Genomic DNA, 16,230 nt, shown 5'->3' with positions numbered 1-16,230 from the left:
TTTTTTTTTGAGATGGAGTCTCGCTCTGTCGCCAGGCTGGAGTGCAGTGGCGCTATCTTGGCTCACTGCAACCTCCACCTCCTGAGTTCAAGTGATTCTCCTGCCTCAGCCTCCCGAGTAGCTGGGACCACGGGTGTGCGTCACCACGCCCAGCTAATTTTTTTGTACTTTTAGTAGAGACGGGGTTTCACCATGTTGGCCAGGATGGTCTTGATCTCTTGACCTCGTGATCCGCCCTCTTTGGCCTCCCAAAATGCTGAGATTACAGGCGTGAGCTACTGCGCCCGGCCTAGATTGACCTTTTAAGGAGATGTGTATTGAGCTGAGATCTGAAGAATTTGTAGGAATTAGTAATAAACGATTAGGGGGCAGTGGATGGAAAGAGGAATATTTATTTAAGTTCCAGATGGAAACATGTGGAAGGGCCTGTGGCAGAAAGAACTTGGAGATTTAAAGGACTGGAAGCAATTCTGTATGGCTGGAGCAGAGTGATGAAGGGGAGTTAGCCATGGGTCAGATTTTGCAGGACTTAATTTTATCCTTACTTAACGATTTGGGACTGATAAGAAAGCAATGGAAGCCACTGAAGAACTTTAAGATGAGGATGGCATGGAGGGAAGATAAGTCAGATAATCAGGTTTGTGTTTCAAAAACATCACTTTAGTGGCTGCATAGAAGGGGACAAGTTAGGAAACGATTGCAGTAGTTCAGGTGAGAGATGATGGGGGTTTGGAGTAATGTGTCTGTAGTGGAGATGAAGAAAAGTAGACAGATTTGGGAGATTTTTAGTAGGTAACATTGACAGGACTTGGAATGGATGTGGTGAAGGATGAAGGCAAAGTTGTTAAGAATGTTACCCAGGTTTCTGGTTTGAGCAGCTGAGTGGATGATGGTACCATTTATGGAGACGGGAAACACAGGAGGAAGAAGAGGAACAGATTTTCTTTCTACTAGGCTGTATTTCCCCCTTCTATTTTCATAGCTACTCACTGAATTCTATCTGCTTCATGTGCCTCCATTTCATCCCATCTTTTCTATTCTCCAGTCACCACCCTAGTACAAGTCTTTATTGTTTCCACTAAAATAACTTTCAAATGGTCTCTTAGCATTTGCTGTTTCTCCTTACCTTCTCCCCACTTTAATCTGCACAAAGATGCTAGTTTCTGTTTCTTCAAACACTTGCAATCTTGTGAGATTGTCTTTTGCTCAGAATTTTTTAATGGTTCTCAGTGATTTATGAAATAGAATCTAAATTCCTTAACCTGTTTACTCCCAGCCTATCTTTCCAGCCTTCCTACTCACTATTTTCCTACTTGGATTCTATCTCAGCCATTTGACTCATTTTCCCCAAATAAATTTCTCATTTCCCATATGAATGCCTCTGTTCATAATACCCTTCTCAATAATGTATACAACCTGGTTGTCTTGACTATTTAAATTTAATCTCTAAGTTCCAGTTCAAGCTTTCCTCTGATGGGAAGCCTTGACATTTAAGAACACAATTACATCTTTTACCTTGTTAACTTCTCACCTTTTCTTTCTTTTTTTCTTTTTTTTTTTTTTAGACGGAGCCTCGCTCTGTCACCCAGGCTGGAGTGCAGTGGTGCGATCTCGGCTCATTGCAAGCTCCGCCTCCCGGGTTCACGCCATTCTCCTGCCTCAGCCTCCCAAGTAGCTGGGACTACAGGCGCCTCCCACCACATCCGGCTAATTTTTTGTGTGTTTTTAGTAGAGACAGACAGGGTTTCACCATGTTAGCCAGGATGGTCTTGATCTCCTGACCTAGTGATGTGCCTGCCTCAGCTTCCCAAAGTGCTGGGATTACAGGCGTAAACCACCGTGCCCCACCTCTATTTTTTTGTTTTTTTGAGGCAGGGTCTTACCTTGTTGCCTAGGCTGGAATACAGTGGCATGATCATAGCTCACTGCAGCGTCACACTCTTGGGCTCTCCTTCTCACTTGTTTTTATACCATTTAATTGGCACATAGCATTTATAGTGCTATTGGTTCATTTATTTGTCAAATACTTTATTACATGCTTATGATAATATATAATGTATTACATACTTGATATGCTGTTAAGTGGAAGCTTTGTTCTAGGTAGTATGGTGAGCAGATGATAACAAGTGTGGGCAAAAATTATGAAACCACTTGATTAGAATGTAGGTTCCTAATAAGGTAATTCCAGGGAATTTTCAAGATTATTTTGGTTAGCTTAAGAATCATCTCGCCACTGAACTTAAGAAGAAGAAGAAAAAAAACAATCACCTACTCAAAGATAGTTAGTCCTAAGTTTGTTGAGCACCCATTGCATGATAGGTATGAAATATTCAGTTAACAGGGAAGGAAAAAAAATCAAGTTTGTTCATTTCTGGGATCTTCACCCACCTCTGATGCTTTTCCCTTATAGTTCTGTGATATGAGCAACAATGGACCAGAAGATTTTATCTCTAGCAGCAGAAAAAACAGCAGACAAACTGCAAGAATTTCTTCAAACTCTGAGAGAAGATGATGTGAGTATTAGGAAGCATGTTCTGCTAAAAGTAAGTGTCAGGCGTGATGGCACATTCAAAGGACATGTGAGAAAGAAAAATGCTCCGTCTTCATCTACTCCCCATTCACCGTAGGAGACAAGGATTTATTTAATAATAATTTATAGAGGTAAAGAAATTGGGGTGAGGGAGTGAGAGAAATAGACAACTTGAGGGCATTTGTGACCAAATTTAAACCTGAAATAGCTTAAGAATAGAATGCTTTTACAACTGTATTTATAAAAGCAAATTAGTATACTTCTATCGTCCTTAGAACCACCCTATTTGAAGATAATATCCAGACTATAGTTATTGATTGAGACATTAGTTTTGCATTTTGATGCTTCTCTGTATTTTTCCTTAAGTTTATAAGCAGCAAAATATTTTGAGATTATTAGTAAAAATTAGGGCCTCTGTTTTCACTATAAGTGTAGGATTATAAAATGGGATAGTAATTGCCTTATATGTTAGGCTGTTTATTCTTCCTAATGTTCTTTCTCAGCTCCTTTTTCCATAATAAATGATCTCATCCTATCCAGGTCCCTGCCTGGAAAAGAATCCCTCTTCAAGGTATATGTATAAACAAGTAAAGACATTGAGTATCATGGGGTTTTTTTCTTTGTCAGTTGATGAGTATTATGTTTTTAAGGGAATTTTTATGTGTTAGTGTTGTAGTTATTGAAGCAAGGTGCATCTTAGCCTGTGTTATCTGACATACTAGGAATTGATGTAGGGTTGCTCTTTGATTTTTTTTTCTTTGAAATTATTGAAGACTGCCTTTATAGCTATTTTTTGAGATGGCTTGTTGCATGAGTTGTAACTTGAATCATTCTATAGACAAGATTCATTGAAACCAGCATTTAAATTATTTATTTAAAGTTTCATGCCTCAAATTGAAGGCATGAACACTGTCAAATTGAAGACAGTGTTCCAGTTGTATTCTGAGTCTAGGATAGAGTAGTGCTAATATTTCCCTCATTTTTCCATTAATGCAAAATCAGCTTTTTAACAGCAACATTATATTGTAGTCTCATTGCTCTTATTATTTATTTATTTATTTATTTTTGTATTTTTAATAGAGACAGGTTCACCATGGCCAGGCTGGTCTTGAACTCCTGACCTCAGGTGATCCGCCTGCCTCAGCCTCCCAGAGTGCTGGGATTATAGGTGTGAGCCACCATGCCTGGCCTTATTTTTGTATATGTTGATATTAAGCTAAGTTTCCTTTATCTCTGAAGTCCTTTTAGAACCCATGTTAAAAATGACATATGGGCCAGGCATGGTGGCTTATACCTGTAATCCCAGCACTTTGGGAAGATTCCTTCAGGCCAGGATTCGAGATCAGCTTAGGCAACATAGTGAGACCGGGTTTCTTGAAACAACAAACTTTGTGTCTGTTAACTGTCGTCTTTTTTTAGATTCATCTTGTTTTACTCCATCAAGGTCATTTTGTATGATTCTGTTAACCATATTAATCACCTTTTTATCCTCTACAAATTTGTTAAGCATGTCAGTAATATATGCATGCAGTTCATTTGATAAAATGATCCACAGAAGATGAACTCGAGTAAAAAAATTATAAAACACATAAAGAAGTCCTGTGGCAAGAAAGACTCCCACAGGACCAGAAATGGGAAAATTCATATTCAAGGATTTAGAGCAATCTGAAAAAAAACTTTAAATATTTAACACAAATACTTAATACAGTATTTAACTTTATTTTTTTATTTAGAGACAGGATCTCACTCTTGCCCAGGCTGGAGTGCAGTGGGGCGATCTCGGCACACTGCAGCCTCAACCTCCTGGACTCAAGTGATCCTCCCACCTTAGCCTCCTGAGTAGCTGGGAGTACGTGCATGTGCCACCATGTCCGACTAATTTTTGTATTTTTAGCGGAGATGGGGTTTCGCCATGCTTTCCAGGCTGGTCTTGAACTCCTGAGCTCAAGCAATCCACCCACGTCAGCCTCCTACAGTGCTGGGATTACATGTGTGAGCCACTCTGCCTAACTTAGTATTTAACATATTTGAAGATGTAAATGAAGGAATAGAACCCACAAAATAAGGGATGGATTTAGAAAACGATCAAGGAAAACTTCTTGAAATGAAAACCTCAGTAGATGGTTTAACAGTAGACGAAACATTGCTAAAGAGAAAATTAGTAAAGTGGAATACAGAGCTGAGGATAACTAAATAAAGCACAGATTGTAAAGAGGTGGAAAATATAAAGAATATTTGAAATATACGCAGAGAACTTTGATAATATATTTTCTTCTTAAACACATAGGCTGTTCATAAAAATTAATCATGTGTCATATACTAGAGCACAAAGAAAACATGGGTAGGTCCCATAAGGTAGAATTATTACAAACTATTCTCTGTGATCACAATGCAATAAAACTGGAAATGAAAACTGAAACTAAAAGTCAAAAAACAAAAGACACTTTTACCTGGAAATTAAAATGCCTTCTAAATAACTCTTGGATGAAAAGAGATACAAACAGAAATTACAGGATTTTTGAAGAATAATTACAGATAACAAAATACTATATGTTAAAATCCATGGAATAATGTTAAAACAACAGTGTTTAACAAATGAAATAATGAAATCAATACAAATGAAATAATGAAAATAAACAAATTCCCAACTCAAAAACCTAGAAAAAAGTAAACAACAACAAAAAACACAAAGAAACTACTAGAGATAAAAGTGGAAATTAATAGAGAACAGAAAAATAGTGGATCAAATTAATCAAAATCTTGGTTCTTTGAGGGAAAAAAACACCATTAATTAATATAATAAAACAGTGGAGTAAAAACATGCACAAAATGAGAAATGACAAGGGAGAAACGCTGTTAATACAGAGAAAATCTCAAAAAATACTGTGAGACTACGGTACATTTCTGTGCAAATAAATGTGAAAACCTAGAGGAAATGGATAATTTCTTAGGCACATACAGTTTAATAAAATTGAGCCAATTTGAGATGGAAAGCTTAAGCAGACCAGTTTCCATAGAAGAAAAGAGAAAGTTACGAAGGAACTACTTCATATAAAAACACCAGGCCCAGATAGTTTGACAGGAAACTTCTGTCAAACCTTTAAAGATCAGGTAGATAGTCCTAATGCTACATAAATTGTTTCAGAGCATAAATAATAAAGGAAAACTTCCAAGTACTTTGAATGAAGCAAGTATAACATTGAATTAAACAAATATAATGTTGATTTTTTATGCTGTCTTTATCAGGTATAACCCTAAACCTCATAAAGATAGCATAGAAAAAAGAGGTTATAGACTAATATCACTTATGAAGATTGATACAAAAGTCTTAAATATTAAGGGACAGATTGCAACACCACATTTTAAAAAATATACCATGATCAAGTGGGATTTAATAGCAGGAATACAAGGTTGGTTCAATATTTGAAAGTATATTACTATAAAAATTATACGATTATCTTCATGGATCACAGAAAGCCTTCGACAAAATTCAACACTCATTCCTAATAAAAACTTGAGAAAATCAGAATGGGTGGCTGTTTCCTTTACATCATGAAATGTATATATCTAAATTCTAGAGTCAGCATCTTAGTGGGAAACCATAGAGGCATTTCCTCTAAGGCTGGGAACAAAGCAATGATGCTTGCTGTCTCCACTACTGTGTAATGTTCTGGTTGGCTAGCCTATGCAGTTAACCTAGAGAAAACAATCACAGGCATGATAATAGAAACATAAAAGCTGAACGCGGTGGCTCACACCCATAATCCCAGTGCTTTGGGAGGCCAAGGTGGGCAGATCACTTGAGGTCAGGAGTTCTAAACCAGCCTGGTCAACATGGTGAAACCCCTTCTCTACTAAAAATACAAAAATTAGCTGGGCATGGTGGTGCATGCCTGTAGTCCCAGCTACTCGGGAAACTGAAGCAGAAGAATCACTTGAACCTGGGAGGTGGAGGTTGCAGTGAGCCCAGATTCCACCATTGCACTTCAGCCTGGGCAAACAAAAAAAAAGGAAAAGAAAGAAAGAAAAGAAAAATAAAATATAAAACATCTCTCTTTGTAGACGGCATGATAGTATACCTGGAAAACCCTGGAGAATCTGTGATAAAACCATCTATAAACAGAATTCATCAAGTATCAGAATATAAAATTAATATGCAAAAATCAGTAGCATTCATACATAATAGTCAGTTAGAAGATAAAGTTGGAAAACAGTCGGCCAGGCAGGGTGGCTCATGCCTGTAATCCCAGCACTTTGGGAGGCCGAGGCAGGCAGATCACCTGAGGTCAGGAGTTCTAAACCCGCCTGGCCAACATGGTGAAACCCCTTCTCTACTAAAAATACAAAAATTAGCTGCGCATGGTGGTCCGTCTCAAAAAAAAAGAAGATACAGTAAATGAGAAAGCCCCATTTACAATAGCAACAAAAAATAGGAATAAACCTGAGAAATGTCCAAAACCCATGTGAAAAAACTATGAAACACTTCTAAAGGACAAAAGTAGAAAACTAGGAAGATATCCCTTGTTTTTGATTGGGGAGTCTCAGCATCATGAAAATGTCGATTCTCCCCAAGTTAATTTATCAATTTAATGCCAATAAAAATTCCATTGAGCTATTTTGTTTAACTAGATAAGCTGACTGTAAAATTCATATAGCAAATTGTACACACAGGAATAGTTATGGAAAAACTGGAAAGAGCTCTGAGGGAGGATTAACCCTAGCGGAGACTAAACACCACAAAAACTTTTATAAATAAGAGTGTGGTACTGGTACGTGAGTAGATGAACAGAAACGGAATAGGATACAAAGAATAGAATAGGTAATGCATAAGAGTGGAAAGTCTCAAAATAGACCCAACTACAAGTAAAATCTAGTATATAATAAAATTACATCTTAAAAGAGTGAAATATAGTCTTTGACAAATGGTATTAGAACAACTGGGTGGACATTTGGAAAAAATAGATAAAATTAGATGTTTCTCATATTCAAGAGTAAGCTCCAAATGAACAGAAATGTAAATGTAAAAAACAAATCTAAATAAATGTTAGGGCTGGGCACAGGGGCTTATCCCTGTAATCCCAGCACTTTGGGAGGCTGAGGTGGGAAGATCACTTGAGCCAGGAGGTTGAGATTACAGTGAGCTATGATATAACTGTGCCACTGCACTTCAACAGGGATGACAGTGAGACTCTGTCTCTTAAAAAAATAAATTAAATAAAAAACTAAGTATATGTTAGAAGAAAACATGGATGAATTTCTCCTTAAGTTCAGTGCAGTGAAAAGCTGTCTAACTATTGTACAACATATAGATGCAATAAAAGATAAGTTTGTCAACATAAAAGTTAAAAAGTTTGTGTGGCCAGAAATACCATAAGCAGAGTCAAAAGACAAATGGCAAACTGGGAAAAAATATTTGTAAACATATCACAGATAAAGGATTAATATCCCTAATTCATAAATAACTTGGGGGAGATAAAAAATTATATTTAAAAAAGGCAAAAAACATGAGAATAATCACTAAAAGATATATAAAAAATGGCCTTAAACATAAGAAAATATTCTCAACTTCACTCATAATAAGATAAATGTAAATTAAAAAGATACTATTTCTTGTCTGATTGAGCCATTTGGGGGAAACAGGTACTCATTCATTGCTGGTAGGAATGAAAAATGGTATGACCATGGTTAGAATTTGGTAATACCCAGCAAAATTGCATATACATTTTCCCTCAACCCAGTCATCCCACTTCTAGGAAATGTGCAAAATGTGTAGTATTCTCCCTTTTATATGAAGAAGAAGAGAAAACATACATATGTCTGGGTATCATTACAAAAAAAAGAAACAAAGAATACTTTAACCATACTGAAGGTGGGGAGGGGAGAAAGAACTATTCTAAGTATTTTATTATCTACCCACAGTCTTGGTATGGGAGTGGTGGGGAAAAATACAAATCTTGAACTCTTTAGTGGGATTGTTTATTGTAGTGGTACTGGTGAAGCAATTTTGAAACTATTTTAGATGTAATAAACATGTTGATATTCAGAGTCAGTGTTCTTTCACTGGTAAAGGGACATGCAATTATGAAATGTAGGAAGGCAAGAAAGAATCCTGTGGAGACAGATTAAAAATAGAGGTACTGGGCGAGGCGCGGTGGCTCACGCCTGTAATCCCAGCACTGTGGGAGGCCGAGGCGGGCGGATCACGAGGTCAGGAGATCGAGACCATCCTGGCTAACACAGTGAAACCCCGCCTCTACTAAAAATACAAAAAAAAAAATTAGCTGGGCGTGGTGGCGGGCGTCTGTAGTCCCAGCTACACCGGAGGCTGGGGCAGGAGAATGGCTTGAACCCGGGGGCGGGGCTTGCAGTGAGCAGAGATTGCGCCACTGCACTCCAGCCTGGGCAACAGAGCGAGACTCCGTCTCAAAAAAAAAAAAAAAAAAAAGAAATAGAGGTACTGGTGTGAACTTAGGCTTTCTCAGATATGTGTATGTATATGTGTACATGTATTTTTCTTTTCTTTTTTTTTTTGAGATGGAGTCTTACTCTGTCGCCCAGGCTGGAGTGCAGTGGTGCAATCTCGGCTCACTGCAACCTCTGCTTCCTGGGTTCAGGTGATCCTCCTGCCTCAGCCTCCCGAGTAGCTGGGACTACAGGCACATGCCACCACACCTAGCTAATTTTTTTGTATTTTTTTTCGTAGAGATGAGGTTTCACCGTTGTTAGCCAGGATGGTCTGGATCTCCTGACCCGTGATCCGCCTGCCTTGGCCTCCCAAAGTGCTGGGATTACAGGTGTGAGCCACCACGCCTGGCCACGTGTATATTTTTGTGTGTATAAACGTGCATACATTTCCTTGCTCTCTCCACTGCAAGAACCATGAAGCAAAGATGCCATAGTTGCTCCATGTGGTGGCTCACGCCTGTAACCCCAACACTTTGGGAAACTGAATCGGTGGATCACTTGAGTCCAGGAGTTCAATACCAGTTTGGGCAACATGGTCAAATTCTGTCTCTCTAAAAGAAAATAATAAATTTTAAAAGATGCCATGGTAACAACAAACACACCCATCACCTAGATCTTTGCTGTTTCATAACCATTCCCCACTCAAGGGAACCAGGGCTCTTCAGAGAAATGGCTGAGTTGATTCTTGAGCAGGATGGATACAAGATTAACCTGGAACATCTTTCTATACCAGAAAGTATAGAAGTGCGCAAAAAAGACAATGGGGGCATGTCACAAAGACACAAAAGCCAGCTTGAAGGGTTTTCCTTTGGCCAAATCTGGGACTATTTGAGCATCAAAATAATTAAGTTCAATAATGAACCATTGAAAATTACAGAGATGTATAAGTTCATACTAATAATTAATAAATAAGTAAATCACTTTGGGAGTTCAAGGAGGGAGGATCACTTGAGTCCAGGAGTTTGAGACCAGCTTGGACAACATAGTGAGACCCCACCTCTACAAACAAATAATTTAAAAAATTAGCATGGCATATTGGCACTTGCTTGTATTCCTAGCTAACTGGAGGGGTGCTGAGGCAGGAGAATTGCTGGAGCCCAGGAGTTTGAAGTTATAGTGAGCTATGATTGTGCCACTGCAGTCCAGCCAGGGTGACAAAGAAGACTCTGTCTCTAAGTAAGTAAGGTAAGTAAAGTAAGTAAATGAATACATGAGTAGAAAGGAGTTCTCTTACTTACAGTGCAGGAGTTGGAAAATCATTACTTTGCAATTGTCATGGTAAAGATTGAACCAGGCAAGAAATACCAATGAATGCTAAATCCAGGGGGACTTGAAAAACATTGATATGATACAATTAGTGAAGCTAAGAACCTTATTCCAATTCTCCCCAGTAATTATTTCACTAATGTTCTCTTTATGTTCCAGGATCCCACTCAGCATCCTACATCGCTCTTACTTGTCCTTTCCCCCTGATATCCTGCATTCTGCAACAGTTCTCAGTCTTTCCTTATCTCTGTTGATCATGATAGTCTTGAGGAGTATTGATTAGTTGTTTTGCTGAATGTGTCTTAATTAGGGCCTGTTTGGTATTGTCTCATGATTGGACCAAGGTTATGTATGCCTGGCATAAGGACCACAGAAATGTTACCATGCCCTTTTTAGTATATCGAATCACTGAGCTCTTGATGTCAGTGTCATTCCTGGTGATACTGACTTTGATAACCTGGTAACAGTGGTTTCTGCTGGGCTTTTCCATTTTACAGGGAGAAAATTAGATGAGGAGCAAGATATTTGCATGGTCCTAAAGTGTCTCCCTATAAATTGCTTACTGGTGGCAAAGGGACAGGGTGGGGGAAGTAATTATAAAGTGGGATCAGAATTAATATCACCAACGAGGGACAGATGGACATCATGTGCTTCCTGATGTGATACTCCCAGAATGACATGATATCACCTGTGTTCTTGTGAGACCGCACAAACTCAATCTAGCCACAAGGAAACATCAGACAACACAAAATGAGGAATATTCTATTTTTTAAAAAAAACTAAAATTTATTTGGATTGTACTGTTAACTTGGTAGTTCTAGTCTGCCAATTAAAAATTTTAAAGCCTTCTGAGATAACAGGGATACTTAAATCTTACTTGCTCTATTTCTGAGCTTTAAAATGTAGTGAAAAGCATAACTGAACATGGTCAAAAGGAAGACTGAAGATCACACAAGTGGAAGGAGGAAGAAGGAGAGTAGAGGACAGAGACAATAGAAGAAAATTAACATTCGTTGAGTACTTGTCGTGTGTTAGGCTCCGTGCAAATTCTTTTACCCTTTATCTCAGTCCTTTGAGGTGGAGAAATGGACACACATAACAGATAAAATAACTTGCCTGAGGTTATATAGCTAGTAAATGGTATAGCTAGGATTTACATCCAGGGCTTCTGATTCTGGATCCAGCTTTTCTCCCCCCGCCTCCTATGCCACACTGCTTTCTGTTGAAACTGAATTATTTCAAAAAGAGTCAACAGCTTCTCAGCCTTAGTAGTGCTCATGTTTTGGCTTGGATAAATCTTTGTTGTGGGCGCACTGCAGAATGTTTGATAGCATCCCTTACCTCTACCCACTAGATTCCAACAGCACCCTTCCGCTGTGGCAACCAGAAATGTTTCTAGACATTGTATAGTGTCCCCTGGGGAACAAGAATCACTGGTTGAGAACTGCTGCTCTACAGGTTATGTCAAGGACCAAGTACTCTGTTGGAAGGTATAGGCAAGAGTAGTCAGATACTTCTTTATTATATATTTAATAGAGAGATGGACTCCAGCTAGAAACACCAGCTTCATGTACTTGTGGAAGAGATAGTTTATTGTTTTATTAGTCTTGGTTTCTGCGACACTTCTCTCCCTAGATTATCCTCCAGTGTTTTGGACCTCACTTTCTCCATTGTCTTTGCTGGCAGCTGCTTCTGTTTTTAACGACTGACTCTTGGTGTTTCTCTTCTCTTTATATTCTTTCCTGGATGGTCTCATCTGTTTCCATTGATGCTCCACATTGGCATATTTCATTGTCATCTACTTGGCACTTCCACTTGGATATCTCAGAATAGTGGTTCTGAGCCTCACAGCAGACCTGAATCATAAACTGCGAGTAGAACCCAGAAATTTGTTTTAGTAAACTCTCAGGGTGATTTAGATGCTTCCTTAATCCCAGATTTTCACCACGTAAACGAATGGTGCCACTATTCACCCAGCTAGCTGAAGTCCTCCTTGATTTCTTCCTTCATCACCACCCACTACTTCACTTCCAAACTAAGGAATTTCTATTCTTAGTTCTCAAATATTTATCTTGGATCTATCTACTTTTCTTCATTTTCTGTATTAGTGTGCTAGGGCTGCTGTTACAAAGTACCACAAATTGGGTAGCTTAAATAGCAGCAATGTAATGTTTCACAGTTCTGGAGACTAGAAGCCCAAGATAAAGTGTTGTCAGGGTTGGTTCCTTTTGAGGGCTATGAGAATTTGTTCTGTGTCTCTTGCCTAGCTTCTGGTGGTTTGCTGGCAACCTTTAGCATTCCTTGGCTTGTATCACCTGATCTCTGCTTTCATCTGCACTTGGCATTCCCCCTGTTTGTGTTTCTGTGTCCAGAGTTCCCCTTTTTATAAGGGCATCAGTCATTGGAGTAGGCCCCATCCTAATGACATCAACTAATCACACCTACAAGAACCCAATTTCCAAATAAGGTCACATTCTGAAGTACTGGGGGTTAGAACTTCAACATATGAAATTAGGGGATGTGGGGAGGACACAATTCAATTCATAACGCCTCTATTACTTTGGTCTAGGCCGCTGTCATCTCTCTCTTAAACATGGTTGCAGTCTACTAACAGGTATCCCCATTTCACTCTTTTTTTTTTTTTTTTTTTTTTGGAATAGATTGAAGCAGTGATTTTAAAACAAAGAGAGCAGAACTAGAACATCTTAAATTTTAATGCCTTTCTTTACAGCGTTACCGGGGTAGAGCGGCGAAACTCTTTTGATTAAGAAAACTGTAGAGAATGTTCAGTAACTGTCACAAGCGACGAGCTGACGCCAGGCGGTGGCCACGTGTCCAAATTGGTCCACAGAGTCCCCCTGCTTTGCGGGCTCCGGTGTCTGAAATCACTGCTACGGGGGCCTCTGCCTCACACTTCGCGCTGGAACCATCCGTCGCGCCAGATCTTTTAGTCCACAGGTCGCTTTTCCCCCATATTATCTTTTAAACTGCTTCAGCATTCTTTCAGAATCTTTTTACGGTCCTTAAGAGTATGGCTTCATGTTGACAAGGTCAGCCCCGAAGCGGGTGCTCGGGTTGGGGGTCAATTCACGCAGCTATGAGGGACTCGGATTACTTTTGGTCCGGCTTTTGGTTGCTGGCTTATTTTCAGCGCTAATTACTCGGCAAGCACAGACCTGCCCCTTTTCGTCGATGTTCAGGGTGCATAGATCTTTGTTTTAAATATGATCTTCGGTGGTTTGAATGGGTACTCTGGCTGGGAAAGGTTGATTTCGATTCTGAAGCGCCCCCTTATCATATGGAGGGTTGTCAGGAACAATAACCCTTGCCAAGTCAATAAATTAGCTTCATCAACCTGCATGTTAACGGAAGGTTTTTTCAATCCCACATTTGGCGGATTTCTTCCAACGCTCCTTGCTCCTTCATCAGCCTCCTGCTGGCCGCCATCTTGGATTTGGTGCTGCTCCTTCCCCCCCCATTTCACTCTTAAACCCCCATAACTCATTCTCCACACAAGGAGCAAGGATGATTTTTGAAAATACCATCTCACTTCCTTCTTTTCTCTTTAGTAACTTCTGTTGCATAGACAAAAGCTAAACTTCTATCATGGCCTGTAAGATTCTTCATAATCTGGTCCTTTCCCGTCTCTCTTCAAACTCATCTTCTACTATTCTTTTCTTTATTATTCTCCAGCCATATTGATTTTTTTTTTTTTTAAACAAGACTTTGGCCTCAAATATGCCAAGCTCTTTGCTTCTTCTTGGCCACTGCACATGATCATACTTCTATCTGGAATATCCTTCTCTAACTCCTTTGAATAATTAGCTCCTTCTTGTCCTCCAGGTCTCTACTTAAATGTCACCTACTTCAGAGAAGCTTCCCCTTACTACCCTAAATGAAGTTTTCTTCCTTTCCTCACTTATTATCTATCTCAGCCTCTTATTTGGTTCTTTTACAATTTTTTTTCTGCCATCCTTTCCCCTCCTGCTCTATTATAAACTCTGAGTCAAATTACTATGTCTGTCTTGTTCATCTTTATAACATGCCTAAGGAAAATAACATGCTCACAAAGTACTTGTTGGATTAATGTATGTTCCCAACTTAGTGCTGAGTGCTCCATAAATGTTTATAGAATGAGTATGAATAGATTTTAGTCTTGACAGTCCAGGATCATATTAAGATATACCCTCCTCTGTCTAAAAATTATGGTGTTTGTAATCCTTGGCATCTCTGAATGATCTGAACCTGACGGGAGTACTTTTGCATATGGAGTGTTTAGGTCATTGGGGTAAAAGACTGTTGCCAGAGACTTGTAGCTTTTTCTTTCTTTGCAGTTGACTAATCTCCTTCAGAATCAAGCAGTGAAAGGAAAAGTTGCTGGAGCACTCCTGAGAGCCATCTTCAAAGGTAATCATAATTAATGTAACTTCTGTCTATCTCCTGCATTCATTGGTAGATTTGTTTAGTTTTGGTACTTTTCTTACTGTTTGAAGCCCCACTGGAACATTTTCCATGTTTTGAGGCTTCTGCAGAATCAACTACAGCAGCAGTTTCCTGTCTAGTGGACTTAAATAATTTTACTGAAGGGACTTGAAGTGGCTACCTGAGATTGTGTTGCTGATTTTGGAGCCTATAATTACATAATGTGCTTTTCGTAAAATCTGCTTTGGTTTACTTGTGCTTTTAAGATTGTGGAGAAGAGAACAGCAATGTTTAATACATAATCCATGCTTAACAAGGGGCGGGTAACCGCTGGGGTTTAATGAAATGGGGTATCTTAAGGTGCCTTGTATAGAGATTCTTCATGCCCAGTGAGACATATTTGTTCTCCTGTCTTGAACAAGGGCTAGTTTAAGTTGTTGCAGATTGTGACTTATAGTGGTTTTATAAATTCTGGTAGGATTAAATTTTACAAGGCAAAAATTAAAAGTGTCTTTGGACTCTTAATTAGGTATGTTAACTTGGTTTATTTTCTTCGCCCAAGTAAATTAGATCTCTTCTGCAAGGGTACAAAAACACATCTTCCTATTCATGAAAGAACTTTCGTTTTTGTTTTTTGTTTTTTTTTTATTATTATACTTTAAGTTCTAGGGTACATGTGCACAACATGCAGGTTTGTTACATATGTATACATGTGCCATGTTGATGTGCTGCACCCATTAACTCGTCATTTACATTGGATATATCTCCTAATGCAACCCCTCCCCCACTCCCTCCCCACAATAGGACCCCGTGTGTGATGCTCCCCTTCCTGTGTCCAAGTGATCTCATTGTTCAGTTCCCACCTATGAGTGAGAACATGCGGTATTTGGTTTCTGTTCTTGTGATAGTTTGCTGAGAGTGATGGTTTCCAGCTGCATCCATGTCCCACAGAGGACACGAACTCATCCTTTTTTATGGATGCATAGTATTCCATGGTGTATATGTGCCACATTTTCTTAATCCAGTCTGTCACTGATGGACATTTGGGTTGATTCCAAGTCTTTGTTATTGTGAATAGTGCCACAATAAACATACATGTGCATGTGTCTTTATAGCAGCATGACTTATAATCCTTTGGGTATATCCCCAGTAATGGGATGGCTGGGTCAAATGGTATTTCTACTTTTAGATCCTTGAGGAATTGCCACACTGTTTTCCACAATGGTTGAACTAGTTTACAGTCCCACGAACAGTGTAAAAGTGTTCCTATTTCTCTACATCCTCTCCAGCACCTGTTGTTTCCTGATTTTTTAGTGATTGCCATTCTAACTGGTGTGAGATGGTATTTCATTTTGGTTTTGATTTGCATTTCTCTAATGGCGAGTGATGATGAGCATTTTTTCATGTGTCTGTTGGCTGTATGAATGTCTTCTTTTGAGAAGTGTTTGTTCATAACCTTTGCCTACTTTTTGATGGGGTTGTTTGTTTATTTCTTGTAAATTTGATTGAGTTCTTTATAGGTTCTGGATATTAGCCCTTTGTCAGAT

General features: G+C 38.9%; 1 protein-coding gene across 1 annotated transcript in view; it reads left to right on the top strand.

Annotated features, from left to right (window-relative positions):
* The window catches only part of FANCI (FA complementation group I), a 68,933-nt gene that overhangs the window by 1,440 nt on the left and 51,263 nt on the right, over positions 1-16,230 (top strand). Inside the window, 2 exon segments of the mRNA XM_017890148.1 lie at positions 2,411-2,513; positions 14,596-14,668. Of these exon segments, the coding sequence (XP_017745637.1) occupies positions 2,430-2,513; positions 14,596-14,668 (157 nt within the window). The 5' untranslated portion in view covers positions 2,411-2,429.

This window comes from Rhinopithecus bieti, unplaced genomic scaffold (genome assembly GCF_001698545.2).
Source record: "Rhinopithecus bieti isolate Rb0 unplaced genomic scaffold, ASM169854v2 scaffold_20154, whole genome shotgun sequence".
NCBI classification, from domain to species: Eukaryota; Metazoa; Chordata; class Mammalia; order Primates; family Cercopithecidae; genus Rhinopithecus; species Rhinopithecus bieti.
The sequence above is the reverse complement of the archived record's forward strand: the minus strand, read 5'-3'. Positions and strand labels throughout refer to the sequence as shown.